We start from the raw sequence: 25,254 nt of genomic DNA on the forward strand, positions 1-25,254 counted from the left end.
CACTGTGCAAACAATGCTTTCACAGAAACGAGGGAATAAAGTATATTTTAAATGTGGAGGTTTGAGTCACTTTAAAAATAATTGTCCTAGAAACAGAAGCGCCATGAGTGGGCAATCAGGCTATGCCCCAGGAGTTGTCCTCGATGCAGGAAGGGTAACCACTGGGCCAGGGAATGTAAACCTAAGATAGATATTCAGGGCCATCCCATGTCAAGAAATGAGCAGAGGAGCCAACCTCAGGCCCTCAGATGCCCATAGCAAGCAGTTTATGGGGCCATGAAGCTGCTGCCAGGCCAAGGAAATCTGTTTTTTAACTTACCAGGGCAACCCCAGGAAGTGCAGGATTGGACTTCTGTTCCACCACCTACATGGTATTAACCCCAGAAATGGGAGTTCAAACTCTGTCTACAGAAGTTTTTAGACCTTTACCTGCAGAAACTTGGGGATTTCTTCTAGGACGAAGCAGTACTATTGTAAAAGGACTGCAGATTTATCCAGGTGTTACAGATAATGACTATGAGGGAGAAATTAAAATTATGGCTGCTTCCCCTCATGGTATTATAACTGTACCTGCTAACCAAAGAATTGCTCAACTTATTTTAGTTCCCTTGCATCCACTACCTTCCATATTTGTTAAAAGTGAGAGAGGACAGAGTGGCTTTGGTTCCTCTGATGTGTACTGGGTTCAATCTATTACTAGTAAGAGACCTAATCTTAAATTAATAATTGAAGGAAAAAGCTTTGAAAGATTAATAGATACAGGGACTCATGTAACAATTATTAGAGGACAAGATTGGCCTTCAACTTGGCCTTTATCTGATATGCTCACTCACCTACAAGGGATTGGTTATGCCAATAACCCAAAACAAAGCTCTAAATTTCTAACCTGGAGAGATGAGGAGGGCAATTCAGGACAAATTCAGCCTTATGTTATGTCAAATTTTCCTATTACCCTCTGGGAAAGGGATTTCTTGTCACAGATGGGTCTTATAATGTGTAGTCCTAATGAGGCAGTGACTAAGCAGATGCTAGGACAAGGATTTTTGCCTAGTCAGGGGCTAGGAAAGGAAGGACAAGGCATTAAGACCTTTGAAGGTCCTAAGCCTCACTCTAACTCTAGAGGCTTGGGGTATTTTCCATAATGGCCACTATCTTGCCTGCATCCCATACTGATAAAATTCAATGGCTTAATAATATTCCAGTGTGGGTTGATCAATGGTTTTTATCTAAAGAAAAAATAGAAGCCGCCTCTTCGCTAGTGCAGGAGCAACTAGAGGCAGGGCATCTAAGAGAATCTCAGTCACCATGGAATACTCCAATATTTGTTATCAAGAAAAAATACGGTAAATGGAGATTGCTACAAGTTCTAAGAAAGGTCAATGAAACCATGGTACCTATGGGAGCTTTACAAGCTGGGCTTCCATCTCCAGTGACTATTCCTAAAGGGTATTATAAAATAGTGGTAGATTTGAAAGACTGTTTCTTTACTATTCATTTGCACCCTGAGAATTGTAAAAAATTTGCTTTCAGTGTGTTCCTTCTATTAATTTTAAGGAACCTATGAAAAGATATCAATGGACAGTTCTTCCTCAAGACATGGCTAATAGTCCTAGCTTATGTCAAAAGTTTGTGGCACAAGCCATTCAGCCTGTAAGACAGCAGTGGCCAATGATATACATTGTCCATTACACAGACAATGTCTTAATAGCAGGAAAAGATCCTCAGGACTTGCTTTTATGTTACAGAGATTTACAACAGGTTTTAGCTGATAAAGGACTGCAAATAGCTCCAGAAAAGGTACAGACTTGGCATCCTAATAATTATCTGGGCTTTAGACTTACAGATCAAACCGTTTCCCCCCCAGGAGATAGTTATTTGCAGGGGAAGTTTAAAAACTTTAAATGATTTTCAAAAGCTGTTAGGTGATATCAATTGGCTTCAACCCTATTTAAAGCTTACTACAGGAGATCTGAAACCTTTACTTGATATTCTTAAAGGGAGTGCTGATCCTACCTCCCCTAGATCTTTAACCTCAGAAGGATTGGCCTTACAAAAAGTAGAAAGAGCTATTGAAAACAATCTGTTACTTACATAGATTATTCTTTGTCTTTGCATCTGTTGACTTTTAATATGGATCATAAGCCTACAAGATTATTGTGGCAAAGGGCTCCTCTTATGTGAATACATTCAAGGATATCTCCTAAATATAATGTCCTGCCATATTATGAGGCAGTAGCCAGATGATTATACTTGGAAGGAAGCAGGTGCTGACTTATTTTGGCAAAGAACCAGACATCATTATTCAGCCTTTTAATATAGATCAAGATACTTGACTGAACAGCATAGTACGGACTGGTTGCTTGCTAAGGATTTAAAGGAACTATAGATAATCATTATCCTCAAGATAGATTGATAAAATTTTTAAATGTATATAAGGTGATATTTCCTAATATGACATCTTTGCAGCCTCTGTGTAATGCTCTCTTGATTTTTACTGACAGCTCCTCTAAAGGACAAGCTGGATATTTTATGAATAATCAACAGGCAGTCATAGAGACTCCTGGGCTCTCAGCTCAGTTAGCAGAACTGACAGCAGTACTGAATGTTTTTCAATCTGTAGATGATATTTTTAATCTTTTTACTGATAGTCTATATGTGGCCCAGTCTGTTCCTCTGTTGGAAACTTGTCGTACATTTAATTTTAATGCGCCAACAGGATCTCTGTTTTCACAATTGCAAAACATCATTCTCGTTTGAAAAAAAAAATCCCTTTTATATTGGTCATAGACAAGCCCTTTCTTGCCTTTCTGGACCTTTAGCTGCAGGCATTGACAGAGCTTTAACAGGAGAGGCCTTAGTTTCAGATCCTGTTGCACTGGCTAGATGCGATCATAATAAATTTCATCTTTCTAGCCATACCTTAAGGCTCCAACATAAGATCACTAAGGAGCAGGCAAGAATGATTGTAAAACATTGTCCTAACTGCCTTTTATTATCTCCAGTTCTACAATTAGGGGTTAATCCATGAGACCTTATGCCTAATCATATTTGGCAAATGGATGAAACTTATTATGCAGAATTTGGAAAATTGAAATATACACGTTTGTATTGACACTTGTTCAGGATTCCTTTTTACTTCTCTACATATGGGAGAAGCCTCTAGAAATGTAATTGATCATTGTTTACAAGCCTTTAATGCTATAGGATTACCTAAATTGATTAAGACAGATAATGGGCCAGCCTATACAGGCAGCAACTTATATCATTTTGTAAGGAATTTGGTATTGAACATAAAACTGGAATTTCTTATAACCCAATAAGATAAGAAATTGTTGAACGTGCACATTGCACTCTGAAAAATTGGCTTTTAAAAACAAAAAAAGTGGAATTATACCCCCCAAGGTCACTAAAAGCACATCTTGCTTTTGTCTTATTTGCTTTAATTTTTTTGCAAAATGATGCTAAAGGTCAGTTTGCAGCAGATTGCCATTGGCATCCAGTCAGTTCCAGTTCATATGCCATGGTTAAATGGTGGGACCCCCTAACTAATATGTGGAATGGTCCAGATCCTGTTTTAATATGGGGGAAAGGTTCTGGGTTTTTTTTTTTTGTTTGTTTGTTTTTTGTTTTGTTTTGTTTTTTTCACAAAAAATAAGTTGAAGCCCAATGGCTGCAGATCTTGAGTCTTCTAGTAAGTATGATTCTCCCTCTGTGATGCAGCACTCATGTACATCAGTACTGTCTGTGTGTCAGGCTTGAAAACCTGATCATGGACCTGAGGTGTATGCTTCAGAGAGAGCCAGTCTCCTGGGGTATTCAGTCGCTGACATCTCCTAGCTCTGATGTGTTCCAGATTGCTCTCTGCTAAAGTCTGTGGAGAGACCTGCGTACTTTCTTTATTCAGCCATAAAGATGCCCTAAGAAATATTTCGTTATTAGCTAAAACTGAGATTAAACATTATTTCCTAGCCTCCACAGTGTTTCAATAATCCTAATTGATTTCCTAGCTGTAATTACCTTAGAATTTTTACAAGGAAGCTGTCTTACCAGACAGGATGTCTCCAAAATTAAAGATAGCAGTTAGGCACTAATTATTAGAGCACTGCCACTCAAGGCAGAATTGCTTTACTTACCACAGAGAAGTTGTAGGGCTTCTGTCACTAATTGTCTATGTTACAGACAAGGACTTCTAGAATATGACCTTCAGCTGCTTGCCTCAGACAGACCCAGAGAATTTATCTTAGGGCTACCAAAATTGCCCAGGAAGAAGGACACCACTGCTCCTCTGCTTTGCACCTGGCTGCTTGTTCTCACTGACCTTGATGTGGCTGTCTCCTGCCTACGTGACTTCTGTTATTTGCCCTGTTTCTGTATACTACATAAGTTTGAGTTTACTTTGTACAATTACACTCAGATACCACACTTCTTTGTGTTGTCTCTGTTTGTCACTCGCCGAATTGTTTGCCCACCAGGCCAGAACTCTTATCACTCTTCGGAACAAGGGGTCCCCGAAGCAACCCAGTCCATGGCATCCCTCTCTTACTCTCTTGCTCCTGCTTCTCTTACTCTTGCCCTCTTGTTCCCCCCTCCCCATTCCCTTCCCCACCCCCCCCACCTGGCCATGGATGGCCTCTACTTCTCTATTCTTCTCTCTCTCTCTCTCTCTCTCTCTCTCTCTCTCTCTCTCTCTCTCTCTGCCTTTCTACAATAAATGCCTTAAAACCGTGGACTGCCTCTTCTCACCGGAATCTGCCGTGCTGGAGCAATGGAGCAGGTCTTCCCCTAACAAGCTGCATGTCTAACCTCATGTCAGGAGGCCTTCCTGTGCTCCCAGACATGGTCATCACCAAGTCAAGCCACCCACGGAGCAAGCCAAAGGACTCTCTTTCTTATGGGACGGAACCAGAGTTCTCCTCCTGCCCTTTTCCTTTAGGGCCCCAGGCCAGAAATGGCCCTCACTCCATTCTCAGCTCTTCTGTGACATCCAGCGGCATCTGGGATGTCCAAGAGCCTGAGAACCCGTTGTCCTCGGCCTCTGTGCAGGCCTGGGGACCCCAAGCCAATTCCAGCAGGTCTCTATGGACCTCAGACTGTGCCTCCCTACCCCCGGAGTGGGGTCTTACAGCTTCTCACAGCCCAATGCCTGCCTGGGTGTGCCTCCATGAGTGACCCTACCCCTGTGGTGGGCCAGATGGGGGACCCATTTTAACCTACATTGCTCCTCTGAGCAAATCCATTTAGTAGTATTCCCATTCATTTCAGAAAAAAGAGCCAAAGTCCTTAATGCAGTTTGCATCCTGCCTTGCTGGAGTCTACATCTCCACACTCACCCTGCAGTATTTTATTCACCTCTTCTTGCAGAAGCTCCCTTCTGTGGAGAACTGAAGACTTTTGACTTTCTTTCATTTGCAGGAGAACCCTGACCCAGTGGCACAGTGCAACTAGACAAGAATGAGAAAGACTTGGACTGAGATGTGAAGAACTGCATTTGCTGGGTAAAAAGCTACTACCTTCTTCTAGTCAATGTACAGACGTTTACTCAGAGGAATTCAATTGTTGGCTAGGAATCCAAAAGTAATCATTTAAATCAGTGTTTCTCAACCTATGTGACACAAGCAACTAGGAGGACAAGAGAGAGGGATAGTGTCCCCTAGTGGACTGTTTTGCCTGTATGTATGAATATACCACAAGCCTACCTAGTACCCTCAGAGGTCAGAAGGATGAGGATCAGCTATCCTAAAATGGTTGTTGAAGTAGTTGTGAGCTGCCATGTGGGTGCTGGAAACCAAACCTGGGTCTCCTGCAAGAGCAACAAGTGCTTCTAACTATAGAGCCATTGCTCTAGCTCCATCATAGCTTTTAAACAGAGAAAATTCTACCAAGAAAGGTAGAGAGACCTGAGTTACAGAGGACCTGAGTCTGAAGTGACTAAAGTAGCAAAACAAACTCCATTTTGGTTTTTAGATTCCATTTTAGGCTATTGTCCTCAGAGTAATTTGGCCCCCACCATTGAGTTCTAGGAAAAAAAACATGAGATATTTTTGGGAGTTGAAAAATAGGCATAACAGCTGTAGCCAACCAATAATAACAGGGTGGGCTAAGTAAACATGAATTATTCCCAGGTCATGAAGCTCCTTCTATAAGTGTGGTCTCTCCTTGCGGTTTGACCAGATGCTATAAACAAGTCAGTTTAAAGGCCAACATTCCTTTATCTTCTTATTCAGCCATGTAGCACCAAGGCTTGGAAATCCCTGCTTGCAGTTTTTCCTTTATAAACCCTATGGTCCTAGACCTTGGGGCTGTTTTCCTATCCTATTGCAACAGGACAGTTTGTGGCCCAGGCTCAAGCCTGAATAAAGACTCTTGTGTGCTTGCATCAGAGTTGTGGTCCCTGGTGGTCTCTTTGGGGAGGGGGTCTCAAGAATAGGGCACAACAAGTCCAGGTCCCAGCACCCATACTGGGTATCTTACCACCATCACCTAAATTCCACCCCAGGTAATTAGATGTCTTGTTCTAGCCTCCAAGAGCACTTGTACTTATTAATACATACCCTCCCACAGATACACACACACACACATACACACACACACACACACACACACACACATAGAAAATAAACCTTAAAAGAAAGTTATAGAAATTATTTTTCCTTAGAGGGAAAGTATACAGAAGTTGGTGATATCTGCCAGATAGACGTTTAATCTTTTAATTCTGTTACTTTTTAAAAGGAAAAAAAAAAGTGTTGTTCCCTGTCTTCAGGACTCTTGTTATAGGAGTCCTAAAGTTACACCAGAGTATTGAGACACCAGTGTTCACTCAAATTTTCAGGGCATGCTGTGCTAGGATGGTTTCCAGTGGTCTTTGCCTCCTGGTAGTCCCTCTCATGAATACCTGAACACTGTGCACACAGGTATTCACTCTACAGGGCTCTTCTGTGTGACCAATTTACTAACCCAGAAGTGACAATGTGTCTCCATCATTAAAGTGTCTGCCATCTAAGTAAGCAATAGTGTCAGGTTGAGGACTTAGCTCAGTTGGTAGAGAGCTTGCTTAGTAAGGATTAACCCTGAGGTTCCATCCCAAAGCACCATTTGTCGAGGTGAAGACAGAAAGATCAAGAGTTCAAGGTCATCCTCTGCAGAATGGTTTCAGTCAATTACGTGAAACGCTGGGTGCTTGAAGGGGGGAGGGGTACTACAATTGCTTTTTTTTTTTTTTTTTTTTGGTTGGAGTACAATTTCTTTTCTAATACTAAACCGCTACTCAGTGGCAATTTGAAGTTCGCTCATTTCCTAACGCCGGCTGGAGATGGATCTTCTGGAAGCCCGGCCCTCACACATTTGGTCACCTCAACTTGGGGCGAACTTGTCAAAAGACATCTGGCAGCCGAAGCTCTCATTCCCGTGCTTCCGACAGTTACCCTAGTGAGGATCGCGTGAGCACCCCAGGACCAGGGGGGACTGCAGCAGCCTCCAGGTCCCGGGTTCTCCTCTCTCCTTGCTTTCCACAGCGAGGCCCCGGGCTTCTCGTCCTCCTCACCTGGCGTTGCTAACTAGAGAGAAGCAGGGAATTCCCCTCTATTCGGCGCTCAGGCTCCCCGCTGGCTCCCCGCTGCCCTCCGTACGGGATGTGTCAGGGGAGCACACCACTATCTCGTTGAGCGCTGAGGTGCCATACAAACCTGCCCCGACTGGGCAACCGCTCCTCGAGGTCATGCGCCCTGCAGCAATGTCCACAGCTGAGGTGGGTCGGACAGCAACTTGAGCAGTTAACGTGCAGGTTCGACGAGTTGCAGTGCCTTCCTCAACTACAGAGCCCTAGCGTGAGCCCGGATGCGCATGCTCCGTGTGTCGCTAAGGAACTGCGGCCGAGAGACGCGCAGGCCTCGAGTGTGCACATTCGCCTCCTCCCGAGTTGCGTAGTAGCGCGCATTGCTCTATGGGAAATGTAGTTTCTCGGGCTTACACTCTCAGGCACGCCTCCCTCCTGTGCTCGGCGAGGGACTACCGCTCCCGCCCTTCCGGCAGACCGGAGCGTGCGAGGACGCGGACTGAAGGGCTGGGCAAGAGCGAGGAGGGCGGAACGGGTGGGAAGGCCACGCACGCGGGGGCGGGGCCTTGGCCGGGGAGCCGCTGCCGCTCGTGGTACGGCTCTGAGGAGCGAGCGGCGGAGACCACGCCAGGCGTGGGCGCGAGCGCTACCGGGTGGCGCTCGGTGTTCTTAGGTCCCCTCGCTATTGGCCGGGACGCGGGAGAGCGCGGCGGGGGCGCGAGGTGGGAGCGGCCAATGCGAAACTGGCTGGTGCTGCTGTGCCCTTGCGTGCTCGGGGCCGCGCTGCACCTCTGGCACCTCTGGCTCCGTTCTCCGCCGGACCCCCACAGCCCCGGGCCCAGCGCGGCAGGTGAGGTGAGGGGCTCGGTCGCTGCGCTCGTGGGAGGCCGCGGGGATGGCGGAAGGGGCCCAGGGAGGGCTCGGACGTCCCAGGACGGACGGAACAAATGAGTCTTTTCATTGGCGTCGGGCGAACCGGACTGTTCGTTTGTTATCAGCGTGTGCTCCACGGCCCACGTCGCGGTCGAGGGCCCTGGTCACACAACTTGGGGCGCTTCTCTCCGGGGTAGGGTGGGGGAGCGAGGCTGCCGGTGCTGCGGGTGCTGCCGGTGCAGGCTTTGAGTGTCACGATTCACTTTGCAGCGAGGAGGGACGGACTGACTTGTACTTTGTGTTCTCTGATCAGGAGGTGAGCCAGGGAAACACCTAGACATGAGCTAGGGTTCAACTGTGAGTGGAGTCGCCCCTGTATGTAGTTCTGCTTGGGTAGCTTGCTAATGAAGGAGCCTAGGAATACCGGGTTCTTCTAACTTCTCGTACATTTGTTCCCAAACTTCGTCCATCCTGGGAATGAAATCTTTCTTCTCATTCGCTTTACAATCTTGAAGGTGCGTTTACCGACACAGTGCGTATCCAGTATTGTCCTGCCACTTTCAACACTACTTTCGTGTCTCCTGTGTGTGTCTTTTTCAAGTTTTTCGTGGAATGCTTATTATATAGCGAGAACTAGATAGCTTTGTTAAAGATAGGGTAATGCTTGTTGTTTTCTTTTCGGAAAGTTTTAAAACCATCACAGAACTAAGTCTTATACCTTATTTAGTAATCCTCAATACTCCTACTGTTACCAGATTACACTGGGGTTATTTTAGTAATGCTCTCCTTTCCTATTAGACAGCCACCGTTTTTTACAAAGGCTATTATTGTGACTGAAAAGAATGACTTCCAGCCGGGTAGTGGTGGTGCACACCTTTAATCCCAGCACTTGGGAGTCAGAGGCAGGTGGATTTCTGAGTTCGAGGCCAGCCTGGTCTACAAAGTGAGCTCCAGGACAGCCAGGGCTATACAGAGAAACCCTGTCTCGAAAAACCAAAAAAAAAAAAAAAAAAGAAAGAAAGAAAAGAAAAGAAAAGAATGACTTCCAAGTGGTATAATGAAAGTACATTATATGTGTATTTAGCTTGTGGAACTTTTACAAACTAGTTAAGAAAATGTCGTACATACAAAATGCTTTGCCACCTAACCTCTGTTGGGGTTGTGCTCTCTCTCACTCAAAGACGAGTAAGTTGCTGCAATCTGCTTGCAGAGTCATTGTAAAATATATATGACCTTAACATTAACAGTCTTTTGGGGTTCAACACAATAAACCTTGCCTTTGAGCTTGTATTTAAAAGACTGCAAGCAATTTTGGGATTTGAAACATTTTTCCTGATGTTTTAGTGCTTATCCATTTAAGCTAGACAAGGTTAAGGAAGGACATTGTAGGAAGAGTCAGGATTATATGGGGTCATACTAGTTGTAAAAATTAAATTTGTATTGATATCGAAGCTTTGTCAGATAATCAGTAGGATGTTTTAATTAGACAGATTCCTCCCATGGTACTTCAAAAACAAAAGCAGAAGTATTTTGATTGCAAAAATTTCCCACAGGTCTTTTTCCTATTTTGCTGTTGAAATATTTACTTTTGGGCATTTTTACTTTCTGACCACATATATTAAGCCTCAAACCTGAGATTTTACTAAGTATCTTTCTCTTGAAATAACATTTTAAGATTTATTTTGTCTCATTTTCTGCTACTTTGTCTGAAATCCCATTTAAACCACATTAGTACTTGTTTACGTTTGTGTGTCTGTGTTTATGTGCATGTGTGTGTGCGCGCGCCCTCCAGTGCACACATTGGTACAGCATGGAGCTTCTGTAAAAGTTGAAGGACAACTTGTGAGTCATTTCTCTCCTTCCACCATATGGGTTCTGATTTTTTGATGTTCAGAGTTTGATTATCAGATTTAGCAAATCCTTTGACCTGATAAACCATTTCATTAGCCCAGTAACTTTTTGAGAGGGAAATTTACCTTTCCTGAATATTAGAAAAGCCCTCTGGCTAATGGTCGGTTCAGCAAATGGTAAAGGGCTCCTGGGCCATCTTCTCTTAGGTCAGAATTAGCAAGTAACTAATGTAAAGTGCCTGCCCTCCAGGTCTTAACCGTTTGAAAGGAAAGACTGCATAAGACTATAAATATATCATGGGGATGGTGAGTATGGTGAGGAAAAATGAGGCAGAGTTTTAAGAGTTGATCTAAGAGATCAAGGAAGGCCCATGTGGAAAGGCAACAGCTGAGCAAGGACCTGAGGGAAGTGAGTCATGTCAGTACTAAGATTAGCAACTTTTCTAGACCAGTCATGGAGCACAACTGGTTAGGAGGAAGGTCTCTTGTGAAATAAAGCACACCGTAGCTACAGCCAGGAAAGGAAAACAATAGCCAGGGGATATAAACTGTTACTTGATTTTTGCAGACTGATTTTGGACAGTGCCTTAGCAGAAATTATGCAGTGGTCAATATAGAAAGCTTATGTGGTCGAGGAAAGGCTTCTCTTTGTAAGGTAGCTGGGAAAAAGGAAGCCAGAGTTGTAAAGAAGAGTAGCTTAACACTAAGTACATAATTATATAGCTAGGTGTAGGGTTGGATACCTGGGTCCAGCATGTTTGTTGACAGACTGGGCAAGCAGTTCAAAGACATGTTGAGCTTGATGTCCAGTTTTTGCCTAGGGTTGGTTCTTCCAAAAGTATCCCTCTATGCTATATCTCAGGATTTCAGTTCCCATGAATATAAGCTATAAGAATTTGAGTGACTCCTGGAATTTTGGTGAGTGTCTTAGTGGGTTTTACTGCTATGAACAGACATCACAACCAAGGCCACTCTTACAATGACAATATTTAACTGGGACTGGTTTACAGGTTCAGAGGTTTAGTCCATTATCATCAAGGTGAGAAGATGGCAGCATCCCGGCAGGCATGGTGCAGAAGGAGCTATTCCAACACCTATTCCAACAAGGATACACCTCCTAATAGTGCCACTCCCTGGGCCAAACATATATAAATCATCACATTCCATTCCCTGGCCACCATAGGCTTGTTCAAACACGCAAGTCTATGGGGGCCATACCTACCCATGGCATAATAAAAAAATACATGTAGTCCTACTTGCAAAGTCCATATAGTCTAGAGCACTCTCAACAATATTAAAAGTCCAAAGTTCAAGGACTCTTCTGAAATTCATCCAATGACTTAACTTTAATCCCCAAGGCAAAACAGGAAACCAGCTGGGCAAACTCCAAACTGCATCTCCATGTGATGTCAAAGCAGTCTTCAGATCTCCAAAGTCCTTTTTTTTTTTTTTTAATTTTTTTATTTTATTTATTTTTATGTGTGTGTGTGTACATTGTAGCTGTACAGATGGCCGTAAGCCATCATGTGTGGCTGCTGGGAATTGGACTCAGGACCTCTGCCGGCCTGCTTGCTCCAGCCCCGCTCGCTCCGGTGTAATTCACTATAGTTGTCTTCAGACACACCAGAAGAAGGCGTCTGATCTCATTATGGGTGGTTGTGAGCCACCATGTGGGTGCTGGGATCAGAACTGAGGACCTTCGAAAGAGCAGTCAGTGCTCTTACCCGCTGAGCCTTCTCACCAGCCCCTCAAAATTCCTTTTTTATCTTTGTTGACTGCAACAAACTTCTTTCTCCTGGGTTGGTTCCACTCCCTGTTAGCAGTTTTCCTCAGCAGATAGCCCATGGCTTTGGCATCTCAAAATCCTTGGGGTCTCCAAGCAACTTCAATGTTACAGATTCATCTCCAGTGTCTGGGATCTACACATAATCTTCTGGGCTCCTCCAAAGGGCTGGCATCCCTTCTCCAGCTTTGCCCTCTGTAGCACTCTAAGCTCAGGTTGATCCACTCCACTGCTGCTGCTGTTCTTGGTGATCATCCCATGGTACTGACATCTCCAATACACTGGGGTCTTCTCCTGCAACCAGGTTTCACCAGTAGACTCTCATAGGCTCTCTTCATGGTGCCAATCCTCAAATCAGCCTTCAGTCTTAGGCTATCAACTGCAACTGGGGCTGCACCTTTACTAATGGCCTTTCATGGCCTCTCACAGTGCCAAGCCTCAGCTGCTCTTCATGACCCCTTCATACCCTCAGAACCAGTACCACCTGGGTGATGCTTACACAGTACCAAGGACAGCTGCAGCATGAGGTATAATCTTGGCTATCTCTGAAACATAGCTTCTCTGCGCTCTCAGAAAACACTCCCCAGAAGATTTCACCTCAGTGCTGCTAGTCTCTTCTTCATCACCACCAATTTCTTAGCTCCAGCTAACCAGCATCAATTGTTCCAGCAGTTCCTTCTATTCTGGATTCTAAAGCCAGAACCATGTTGTTGCCAAAGCTGCTGAGTTCTGCTGCTTGCTGGGGCTGGAACATGGCCCCCTTGTTCTATTACAGAATCATCAGCTTTCTGTTTTCCAACTCCTTCACTGCCTAAGCTTGGCTGTCCTGGAACTTGCTCTTTAGACTGACAGAACTCAGAGATCTGCATGTCTGTCTCCTAAGCACTGGGATTAAAGGTGTGGTCCACCAAGCCTGGATTTAAGTTTTTCTTCACCTAGAACTTGCTCTGTTCTATGCTGGCCTTGAACTCAGAGTTCTGGTTTTCTTTGCCTCCTGTGATTAAAGGCTTATACTACCATGCTTAGACCTAACCTTAGCTGGGTGGGATCTTGCCCAGGTCACTACTCCCATAATTCAATTTAATATCTTTTAAAATGATTTATTTATTATTATATGTAAGTACACTGTAGCTGTCTTCAGACACCCCAGAAGAGAGCATCAGATCTCATTACGAATGGTTGTGAGCCACCATGTGCTTGCTGGGATTTGCACTCATGACCTTTGGAAGAGCAGTCAGTGCTCTTAACCGCAGAGCCATCTCTCCAGCCCCCAATTTATTATCTTTGGACACAGGATTCAGCTCCATTCCACTTCCTGGTCCCTCTTTAATACTAGAACCATATATTTTTCCTTTCTTAGCTTGGTACTCTTGTTTAAAATGCTCTTCATGAGACTTAGCCAGAGAACAAAGTCTAAGATGGGTGTTTCTGAGACTTCCTTCGTCAGTGTAATTTGAGTCTCTTCACCTTAGCTTCAGGCAGACTCTTTAGACAAGGGCAAAATAGTAGCCACATTCTTCATCAAAATACCACAAAAACAGTCTCTAGGCCACATATTGAAATTCTCCATTGAAACCTCTTGGGCCAGGTCCACATAATTCAAATCATTATCAGTAACAAAAGTCTTCCATATTCCTTCTTGGATAGCCCATGGAGCCCTATTGAAAACATTCGACTGCATTCCAAATCCCAACTTCCACATTCCTCTAAACAAAAGCATGGTCAGACCTATTACAGCAATACCCTAGTCCTGTCTTAGAGTTTACTGCTGTGAACAGACATTATGGCAAAGCAACGCTCTGAGCCATCTCTCCAGCCCTTATAAGGACAACATTTAATTGGGGCTGGCTTACAGGTTCAGAGGTTCAGTCCATTATCATCAAGGAGAGAATATGGTAGTATCCAGACAGGCATGGGGCAGGAGGAGCTGAGAGTTCTACCTCTTCATCTGAAGGCTGCTATCAGAAGACGGATTTCAAGGCACCTAGGATTAGGGTATCAAAGCCTGTGCCCACAGTGACACACCTACTCCAACAAGGCTATACCCCCTTATCGTGCTACTCCTAAGGCCAAACATATATATAAACCATTACAGTGAGCATTGGTAGTAGGGAGATGGCTAAAGTCTTTGCCAGTATGGCAAGTGCACACTGTAGTGACCCAGTTGACTGCCTCATCAATAGATCTGTAATGGACTCTTACATTTTCCTCATTTTTCAAGATTTCTGCCTGATTGTGATGGATGTCATCCATGAGGGTTTTGTTGTTGTTGTTGTTGTTTTGTTTTGTTTTATACTTAAGCTTATTTTGAATGATCAGTTTTGAGGTCAACTTCCCTTAGCCTTTAATGTCCAAGGTTATTGCAAAGCCCAGCAAATTGCCAGACTCTCAGGATAGATTACTTACTAAAATAAATAGTCATTGCTCTTGGGGCACTTCCTTGGGGTTGTGAGTTATTCCTGTCATTGTGGAGATCTTGTTCCCTGTGGGCCTGTGCCATTTAGCATAGCAGACATAGAAATGCTCAGCTTGAATGAACGAATCAAGAGAATAAAACTGAGATGATATGAATTTTCTACCTATATTACCTATTTACATGCCATGAGAACCTTATAATTTAAATATATTTCTTTCATAAAGGAAAACAAGTTCTGTGGAGGAAAAGCTGGAATTATTTTTAAATGAAAGGAAAGAAATGTGGTCTGTACTTCTGGATTATTTTCAATATGGTTCATGTTTTGAAAAATGTATTTTGAAAATGTTCTTGATGTATCACACACATTATTTTCAGGTATTTGACTGTGCAGGCTGATATATTTTCACAAGCTAAGGCTTCTCAATCACTTAATTTTAAAAAAGAAATCTGTGGGATTGGGAAGCTAGCTCAGTTGGTAAAATGTTTGTCTTAAAATAAGCATGAGGATCTGAATTAGATCTCTAATATCAAGCCCCCCAAAGCCAGGCATGGTAATGCACAGTTGTCCCAGCACTTAGGAAGTAGAGGCAGAAGGATCCTGGGGCTTACTGACTACCCAGCCTAAGTGGATCAGTGATGCCTCAAAAAATAAGGAGAATAGCATTTGAGGAATGAATGTCAACAAAGTTCCTACCTTCCTCAAGTATTGAATATGTATTCACAGTGTGTCCTGAGTTCTCCCTCCCTCCCCCAACCCTCTGCACCTAGCCCCCTCTCTGGCTGTCTAAGAACTCACTATGTAAATCAGGCTGGCTTCAACTCATAGAGACCCATCTGCCTCTGCCTTCCTGAGTGCTTGGATTGTAGAAATGTGTCTTCAGGTCTGGCTCCAGTATGTCCTGTAAAAGACTTCCAGCAGTGAGGCAGAGTAGCTATTATCTTGAGATCATTGTCAGCATTCTCTTGAAGTACCTGCCATTTGATTTTTACCTTTGAAGAAGACATTTGTCACTTCAAATGGAGAAGAGATCTAATGTAGTGTTGCTCTTACTCAAACTCAGTGTCTAGTGAAGTTGAACTCTTTCCTCCAGAGGTTGTTGCCTTCTTTCATGACTTTTCCCTTAGTGTTTATGTCTTGGTCATCCATCTTCCCACTTCCTTCATGTTTCTAAATACTGCAATCAAGATTTCCTATGATTATTCCATATAACAGTCAGATGAGTATATAAAATGAAACTAGTGAAAGGAGCTACAAGCTTGAGTGACTACCTGGGTCCTTAAAGCACCCACCTGAAACTTTTACCCGTTTATATGGGGAGTGTCTTGGGTGGGATTGCCTGTGTGTGTGTGTGTGTGTGTGTGTGTGTGTGTGTGTGTGTGTGTGTGTGTGTGTGTTAGAATGTGTTTTTCTTAATCTGACTGCAGTGTATCTGGGAATAGAAGTTTTCTAGGAAGCCAAGATACACTCTGAATTCTTTGCAAGAAAAAGATTGATGCCTGCAAAATAAAGCAGTTGAACAGAAGTGGCTTAGATGGTAGTTAGAAGCAGGGAGAAAGAACATCCAACAGAGGTTTACAGTACAATCAAAAAGCTGTAATCTCAGGGCTGTCACATGCTAGTGGTTATCTTTGTATAGATTTAGTTATTTAAAACAAAACCACAGACCTCCTTTGGCAGTAATATGGATGATTCATGGAGAAACTAGTAAAAGTTTCCAGTCCAAACAGAAACTAGATCTAGAAAGGTATGAGAAATTTTTCATGAAGAAATCTGAGGCTTTCGAGGTTAAATTATTTCTAAATGATCTGCTTTGATTAGATACCACAAATAAGGTACTATTTTGAACTCAGGAATATTTGAATTATTCTGAAAATTTGTTTTTGTCTAGAAACGTTATTTTCTGATGTCAGATTAATGAAAGACATTAATCTAAATGTGATTTTTGCCTTTTGGCCTTTTACAGATTTTGTTTTTGTGTTTAGTTGTTTGTTTGGTTGGTTGATTTGGTGTAGTTTGGTTTCTTTTTGTTTGTTTGTTTTGGTTTTTTTCGAGACAGGGTTTCTTTGTGTACCCCTGGCTGTCCTGGATCTCACTCTGTAGACCAGGCTAGTCTCAAACTCAGAAATCTGTCTGCCTCTGCCTCCCAAGTGCTGGGATTAAAGACATGCGCCACCACTGCCCGGCTGGTTTCATTATTTTTTGAAATGGGGTTTCTCTTGCATAGCTGTGGCTGTTCTGGAACTCACTCTGTAGACCAGGCTGCCCTCAAACTCATAGAGATCCTCCTGCCTCTGCCTCTGAAGTTCTGGGATCAAAGGCTAGTGCCATCACCATTTGGCCTTTTATAGATTTTTAATCTTTTATTTTATTTTATTTTTTTATTTTTTATGTGTATGAGTACACTGTAGTTGTCTTCAGACACACCAGAAGAGGGCATGGGATCACATTACAGATGGTTGTGAGCAGTGTGGTTGCTGAGAATTGAACTCAGGACCTCTGAAAGAGCAGTCAGTACTCTTAACCATTGAGTCATCTCTCCAGCCCCCCAATTTTTAATCTTTTAAAAAGACACTTTGAAACAGAAATTAAAAGTTAGAATTTAAAAATTGTTTCACAGATGCAATCTAGCATTTGAGAGGTAGAGGCAGGAGGATGGGGAGTTCAAGTTGAGTTGCTGACCATCCCAGAACTATGACCTTGTCTCAAACAAAAAGAAAAGTTTTTTTTTCTCTGTCAGTTTTTGCTTGATTATGAATTAGAGACATATGGGAGGCAAATTGCTTAGCTGAGGTAGCGCCTTATTTTAGCGATGGGACTGGGAGGTGATTACATTGCCTCTGTCCTGTCACTAGAGTACAGTTGCTACTGATATCTTTGGCAGTTTTATATAAGAATTTCACTTTTATTCCAAATTTTACTCATTTAGACTTAGTTCTAGTAATAACTATAGCTTTTACTGTATTGTTATATAATTGAGAAAAGTGTTTCTGGTCTCTGAATTTTTAAAAAATTTAATATTTAGGGCAAAGTACTGACTAGTCTGTATTGTCTTCTCATCTGCTCAGTATCTGTGTGTCATGGTGATGACCATTAGGTCATACTGTAGGGCTGGGATGTAGGTCAGAGGAGAAGTGCTAGCATAGCCTGCTAGGTTCCCAGCACATCAAAAGAAGAGATAGCCTGTATGTAATGCTTACTATATTAATATCAGGAGTTCAAGGACAATGGGCAAACTAAATTCTGTGTTTATAGAACTCATTTTGGTACAAGATTTTTGATAAAGCAATACAAATAATCTCTTTAGAATTGAAATTCCATTTTACAAAGTACATTGACTGCAATCTATTTTGTGGAAAATAAAGTTAGCTATATGAAAATTCTTAACAGTATTAAAATTGTTATAATTTAATATCTTTTAAATTATTATAGTAAAAAAAAATCTGCCCCCTAGTTATTTTAATTGATTCTTTGAGAAGGCATCAACATATTTCTGTTGCATTTCTGAATACCTAGAGCATACACCATATAAGAACACTGCATAATATGGTGAAGAGCCTTGGCCCTCAGTAATTTACTCTTGAAAACATTTTGAGTCAGTTCCCACCACTGTAGAAAGATAAACTGAATCCTTATTGGAGTTCTATATAAGCTTGTAGCTCTTAAGATTAAAAGCTAGCAATAAAAAGAAAGGCATAGCTTCTCTCCTGTCTTATTTCTAAGAATGAATTTTTAAAACTGAAATAGAATCCTCTCCATTAGACAGTACTACAGTAAAAGGTGAGCTATATTTATATATATGACTTGGTATAGAACTTTTTTGTTTGTTTGTTTGGTTTGTTTTTTTTGAGACAGGTTTTCTCTGTGTAGCCTTGGCTGTCCTCGAACTCACTCTGTAGACCAGACTGGCCTTGAACTCAGAAATCTGTCTGCCTCTGTCTCCCAAGTGCTGGGATTAAAGGTGTGCACCACCACCGCCCGGCTTAGAACTTTTTTTCTTACTAAAGTGATACTTCTGATTCACTCTTTAGAAAATTTGGTTTGTAATAAAAAGTTTTAGCTGACTAGAATGTGTGTGTGTGTGTGTGTGTGTGTGTGTGTGTGTGTGTGTTTGAGAGAGAGAGTAGTGATAGTGTCTAACGTGAATATTCTTTGATTCATTCCCCCAAACTTAATATCACTTGTTACTATCACTATTACTATCATATCACTATTACTAAATATTAGTAAATATCACTATTACTAGTCCTAAACTAGGATCTTTATACTCATTACCTCACTTAATTCTTACACATTTATGAGAAATATTGTAGTCATTTTATATTTAAGGAAAACTGAGACACAAGATGTTAAATAACATCTAGTCAGCCAGGTATGGCTGTACATGCCGGTTATCCCAGTACTGGGATGATGAAAGCAGTAGGGTTGGAAGTTCAGAGCTAGTTTTCTTCACCTTTATAGGTGTTGAATGCCAGTGTGGACTACATGTTAGAACCCTGTCTCAAAACACAACAACTATACCCAAAAATTCTCATAGTAAATATGTGAAGGATCCAGGATTCTAACTGTGGCCTAATGGATTTTTTTACTGCCTATTGTTTATTATTTATACTATCATCTTTTACAGCTGATTCTTATAACAAAACTTACTTGTTTTGAAAATCTTTCTTATGCTGGCAAAAGCCTATATACCAGTATGTTAGTTGTACACATTTCTGGTTGCCGAGTTTATGCATTTTTAAATTCTCAAATGAAATTCAAAATTTTGTTTCTATTTATCTATATATTTTACAAGCATATGTGTATTAAAATTTTTATGAAATATGCTGAGTTTACTGTAATTGAGATGTCATGACTGACTTGTAATTTATGTTACTTATTTATAGATCAATCAGCCTTATTTCCCCAGTGGAAATTTAGTCACTATGATGTGGTAGTTGGTGTGTTATCAGCTCGAAATAACCACGAACTTCGAAATGTGATAAGGAACACCTGGCTGAAGGATTTGCTGCAGCATCCTACATTAAGTCAACGGTGGGTTTTCTGAATTATTTCCTTATCTGGTTCAAGAATTCAAAAAGAACAAACAACCCCTTTATTGCAGTCATGTACTCAGGGCCTGAGTTCCTTCTCAGCTTGAGAATCTCTTAAGGCTACAGTGAGGAGCTGGAGAGAAAGGCATAGGACTGAGAGCTACCTATGGTGGCAAGATACCGGGGCTCTACCAGAGAACATCCCCTTGGGGTTATATTAAACTGTCATTTTCTTGATTGGCTGTTGAGGTAGATTGTAGTCGGGAATTTTCTTGTCACTAATAGTGAACATTTATAGATTTCCTATCTTCCTCGTGGCAGCTTCCATTCCTCCTCCTTATAGGTTTCCTTAGTACATGATTGCAATAATAAATCTTATAACCTAGCAAGGAAGGGCCTCAGAACCACCTCCAGAGCTTGAGTTCCTGTTGTCTTTCTTGTCATGCCCAATCAGAACATGCCAGCAACTACTTAGACCAAAATCATGGTGTTATCTTTTCCTTGCTTTCACTTCTATATCAACCACTCACATCTTGTTGGTGCAGCTTGTAGGTCACACCCTTTACCACTGCCTACTGTATCTACACTGCCTTCACCTGTCATTTGGATTATTGCAGAAGATCCTCTATATGGATTGCTTGCTTTTCTCTTAGACATATTGCATATTTAGTTTCCATATAGCTACCAGACCAGAATGATCCTCTTAAGTTTAGTCAAATTTTGTTAACTTTTTATTCATAACTCTCCATTGATGTGTGTGTGTGTGTGTGTGTGTGTGTGTGCGCGCGCGCGTGTGTGTGCGTGTGTGTGCTTGCTTGCACTCACTCATGCACACACTTGCCTGTATCCATTGTCTTTTCTAATCTTAAAATAAAGTCCTATCATGGTATAGACAGGAGTTTAAGGTCTTCCTTAGCTTTATAGTAAGTTTGAGACCAGTCTAGGCTACATAAATATAATAAAAATGCCAAATATTGTAGTCATTCAATCAGGCTACATTTTCTTCTATATAATCACTTTACTATGTTTCCCTTATACTCCTAGGATTGATTGTTTTTTTTTAAATGCATACAAAATAATAGTGGCTTTTATTATTATAACATCTTTAAGTTTTTATTAAAGAAGTTATTATAACATCCTTCCTATGATGAGTCCCTCCCTCTAAAGAGTCTACCCTTCTGTTTTTACAACACACACACACACACACACACACACACATGCACACACACACAAAGTCTGGGTTCTGCATGTGAGAAAAACATGATATCGTCTTTCCCATCCCCCAACCCCTCTTTCCCCCACCTCCAGTACACTACACAGGTTTTGCTTCAGAGTCCTTGCTCTTGCTTTGACCATTCTTCCACTAAATGTCTTCATGGTAGCATTCCTTCAAGTCTCTGGTAGACTCTACCCTAGCTGATAGTCTCAGATGAAATAGCACTCCACTTCTCCATCACTGTCTTCCCCTGCTTGACTTGATTATTAGATGGATCACCAACTGGCCTGTGTAATACATTTATAAGTTACTCATCACTCCACTAAGAGGTCGGTGCTTTGATTTTATTCTCCTGGTAGATCCCCAGTATCTATAACCTAGGTTGGCCAAGAATAAAATAGATGTTCAACAACAATTGAGTGAATGCCTCAGAACTAAAAATAATGAGTATAATTTATACCAGTAATTCATTTGCCTTTGAAGGCAGTTACTTAAATGAAGTAAGCTTGTGGTTTGTTTTCTAAAAATAATGGATTTTCTATATAAAAACAGATTCAAGACCAAAAATAACTTTCTAGGGCATAGTAGTTATGTGAATTTAATAAGGTTATTAAAATAAATAAAAAAAGATGAGTATCATTTAGTTAGCATATTCACTCATGTTTGTCTATACCTTTATTACAAATCCTAGTTGTCTACATAGGGTGTTCTGCCTAGCTGGCCAGTAGTAAAAGACAGTGCATTCTGTGGTTATGGAATTCGTTGATATCTTGTGTTTTACCAAAGGAGTCAAACAATATTATTCATATTATGAGGACTGTGTTTGATTCCAAACCTCTATAATAGGTTGTAGTTTGTCACTGTAATGTATCCTAAGCAGGTGTGTGTGTGTGTTAGAACACAAATGTGCAACTGGAGTCTAGAGGCCTTGAAGTTTAGTACATATGGGTAGGTTGATAGTGCAGTATAGAGTACAATGGAGATATATGTAAAATAGCCTGGAATAAGCTAGAGAGCTGGTTCAGCAGCTAAGAATACTTGCTGCTCTTCCAGAGAAACCTGAGTTCTGATTCCCCACACCTTCATCTGGTGCCTTGAAACCTCCTGGAATTCCAGCTCCAAGAAATCAACTCCCTTTTCTGGCCTTTGCAGGCACACTCACAGTGCAGGCAAACAGAAGATGATAAAAGCAGTCTTTTTAAATAGCCTGGAGTGCTTGAGAAACATCAGTCACATGGGACCCGGGGTTGTGGGAGGTGAATGTTGGAGCAGAGGCAAAGCCTAGGAAGGCAGGAAGTGAGAGGAGACTATAAAAGTGTGGAAAGGAAGGAGGAAACGCCTGTGTCTGCTCATGGAAGCAGCTATGTAGAAGCAGACTTGTTGAGACCAGAGCTGCTGAGGTGTGTGACTACTTAGTGGTGACTCATCAGAATCTGTAGAACCAACAGGAGGTGTCTGACTTGAGAGTTGTGAAATCCTCAGTTAATGTGTTAAGTATAATGAGAAGAGGAAAAAGCTCATCTGAGGGTGTTTGAGCTCAGGTATCCTCAGGCTATGGTGTACTCTGCCAATGTTTATTGAGTGGCTCCCTGGAAAAAAGTGTATTCATATTTACTTAGGTTTATCACAATTTTTATAGCACATAATTAATAGTTATTAACATGTAGTACTCTATAATATTAGTAAATTCTGTTTGGCCAATTAATTTTCATAGAATGCTTTCGTTTTGCCAGAATATTATATTTGTAATAAATGTATGGGTGGAATCACCAAGAGCATATAGCTCTGAAGTAAATATTTTAAGTTAAAGAATAGGACTTAAGGCTGGAGAGAGAGCTCAGCAAGCACCTACTTGCTCTTCTAGAGAACTTGGAATCAATTCTAAGCACCCCTATGGCAGCTCACAACTGTCTGTAGTTCTGGTCCCAGGGGACCCACTACCCTCTTCTGACTTCCATGGGAACTACATTGCATGTGACACACATGTTCATGCAGGCAAAATACCCATACACATAAAAATAATGTTCAAAATTTTTTCTGCTAAGATATATCAGTACTTTATTCTTAGTCAGTGAAGTCAGTGACTTCTTTGTTGGATCATCTAATAGTTTTTGGACATTGAAAACCTATTCATGCCGGGCGGTGGTGGCACATGCCTTTAATCCCAGCACTTGGGAGGCAGAGGCAGGTGGATTTCTGAGTTTGAGGCCAGCCTGGTCTACAGAGTGAGTTCCAGGACAGCCAGGGCTTTACAGAGAAACCCTGTCTCGAAACAAACAAACAAACAAACAAACAAACAAAAAGAATCATTCTTGGACCAGTCACAGCCTTAGGAATAAATAAGTGTTGCCAGAGGATAGAGTAAGAAGAATGAGCAGACCAAAGAGAGATGAAGGGCAATAGGTAACCTGGATAACAGATCACAAGGTAACAAGTGACACAAGGTTTGAGAATGCTAGGAATCGCCTCCTACAGAAACACTAGTCTAGTGAGGGAAAAGGAAAAATCTAGATGCAGCTTCTGAGAAGTTGATGCTACCATGAATCTGCTGTTACCTAACATGAGCATTTGCTGGTAGCCCAGCCAAGCATTTACACCTGCTTTAGTATTACAGAAGAGAGCTCATATAAAGTCATTCAGTAGTTAGCAGCCCTTGAGTTGCATACCTTCTCCTTTTGTTAGACCAGAAAAGTAAAATTAGAAATCAGCCCTCATAAATGCTAGGGCCTCAAAGGTCTGAAATGAGCATGAGGAAGTGGGAAGTGTGAGGTGAGGATCTATTACTGACTTTAATGCCAACACATCTCTCAGTGTGCTTGTGAAGTTCATAATAGGTGCCCGTGGCTGTGAAGTGCCTGTGGAAGACAGGGAAGATCCTTACTCCTGCCGACTGCTCAACATCACCAATCCAGGTGCGTTCGTTGTCCACTAGGTTGCCATTCTTAAGTTTGTTGTCAAGTAAAAGGTGCTAAATTTTATGGGAGAGTCTATTTTTAACGAACAAAATGTTTGTGTCATCAAAATTTATGTTCCAGCCTTTCTGACAGACTTATTAGACTTATTAGGGAGTCTCTGAGATTATTTACTGACACATTTTCAGGGCTGTTCCTCAGGAAGACTGCATCTGAAGAATTAGATTACTCATTGTATTAGTCAGGGTTTTCTAGAGTCACAGAACCTATGGATAGCCTCTATATAGTAAGGGAATTTGTTATGATGACTTACAGTCTGTAGTCCAACTCCCCAACAATGGTCAGCTGTGAATGGGAAGTCCAAGGATCTAGTAGTCACTCAGTCCCACAGGCTAGTTGCTGGTATTCTGTATAAATAGATCCCAACAGATGTGCTGGCAGGTAAATGTAAGCAGGTGAAGAAGAGTGAATCTTCCTTCTTCCAATGTCCTTAGGTAGGTCTCCAGCAGAAGGTGTGGCCCAGATTTAAGCAGAAGCTGTGTTCCACCACACCTGGATCTGGGACTTGTTTTGTCCCACGCTGATCTTGAACTTAGAGATCTCTTTGCCTTAGTCTCCTGGGATTAAAGGTGTATACTACCTTGCCTGGGCCTAAGCTTTTCATAGCCACTATGCCTCAAGATCTCCTTGCCAAGATCCAGGTCAGAAACTTGTGTCTCCCAGCCTCAAAATCTGGATCACAGGTGAGCCCTCCAATTCTGGATTGTAGTTCATTCCAGATATAGTCAAGTTGACAACCAGGAATAGCCATTACACTCATAGATTGCTGAATTTTGAACTTTTGGAAAACTGGTGATTTTACCAGTTAATTTATAATAGCCATAATATACATATTGTGAGTTGACATTGATTTTGAATTATTGCTAAAAACCAGGAATCCTAGCAATAAGGAACTTGAAGTGGGAAGATCACTTCTGCATTAATTAATTAACTTTAAAAGTTAAAAGTCATGAACTATTAACTAAGCTTCTGCAAAAGAAACAGGTTTGAAATGTTAAAAAATATTTTATTGTCAGTCAGTGCTGTCTTACACCTTTAATCCTAGCACTTAGGAGGCAGAGGTAGGTAGATTTTTGTGAGTTTGAGGATAGCCAGGGCTACACAGAGAAATTCTGTTTCAAAAAACAAACAATTATATTCCTTAGCATTAAGTTTATGGGATGTGGGTGAGATGCACAGGCTGATGCTAGCATTCCTCTTATGCCCAGCTGCAGGTCTAAAGGAGGTTTCCACATCTCTGTTCAGTGTACTGGGCCTGGATTCTGGTATTTTAAAGTTTGTCAGGCCTTCATAGTTATGTATATCTCCCTTTTAGAAGTTTGATAATATGCAGATGTGGCCTATGAATCTGGCTCTAAAGCCAGCTCTGCCACATTCTAGCTGTGTGGCCTCCTGATTCTATATTTCATCATCTGGAGCAAGGAATAGAGTCTGCAACTGTACATGCCTGTTATTGCAGCCTCTGGGAGGCAGGAAGATTGCTACAAGTTTGTGATCAACCTAGCTACATGATGAGTTCCAGGTCAGCCTGAGCTACAGAGTTAGATGCTATTAAATATAT

At 41.8% G+C, this 25,254-nt stretch overlaps 1 protein-coding gene across 2 annotated transcripts in view; it reads left to right on the forward strand.

Moving 5' to 3' along the window:
• The first annotated feature begins 7,954 nt into the window (after positions 1 to 7,954).
• B3galnt2 (beta-1,3-N-acetylgalactosaminyltransferase 2) overlaps positions 7,955 to 25,254 on the forward strand; it is a 45,366-nt gene continuing 28,066 nt past the window's right edge. Inside the window, exons 1-3 of one of the 2 annotated variants that reach the window (XR_004115427.1) lie at positions 7,955 to 8,402; positions 19,359 to 19,506; positions 23,533 to 23,633. Coding sequence is in view for 1 of the 2 variants with exons in the window: in XM_031359715.1 (XP_031215575.1) it covers positions 8,288 to 8,402; positions 19,359 to 19,506; positions 23,533 to 23,633 (364 nt within the window). In the remaining variant the exon portion in view is untranslated. The remainder of the gene's footprint in view (positions 8,403 to 19,358; positions 19,507 to 23,532; positions 23,634 to 25,254) is intronic. The other variant, XM_031359715.1, reaches the window with a different exon arrangement.

The sequence above is a fragment of the Mastomys coucha genome, unplaced genomic scaffold (assembly GCF_008632895.1).
Source record: "Mastomys coucha isolate ucsf_1 unplaced genomic scaffold, UCSF_Mcou_1 pScaffold7, whole genome shotgun sequence".
Lineage (NCBI taxonomy): Eukaryota > Metazoa > Chordata > Mammalia > Rodentia > Muridae > Mastomys > Mastomys coucha.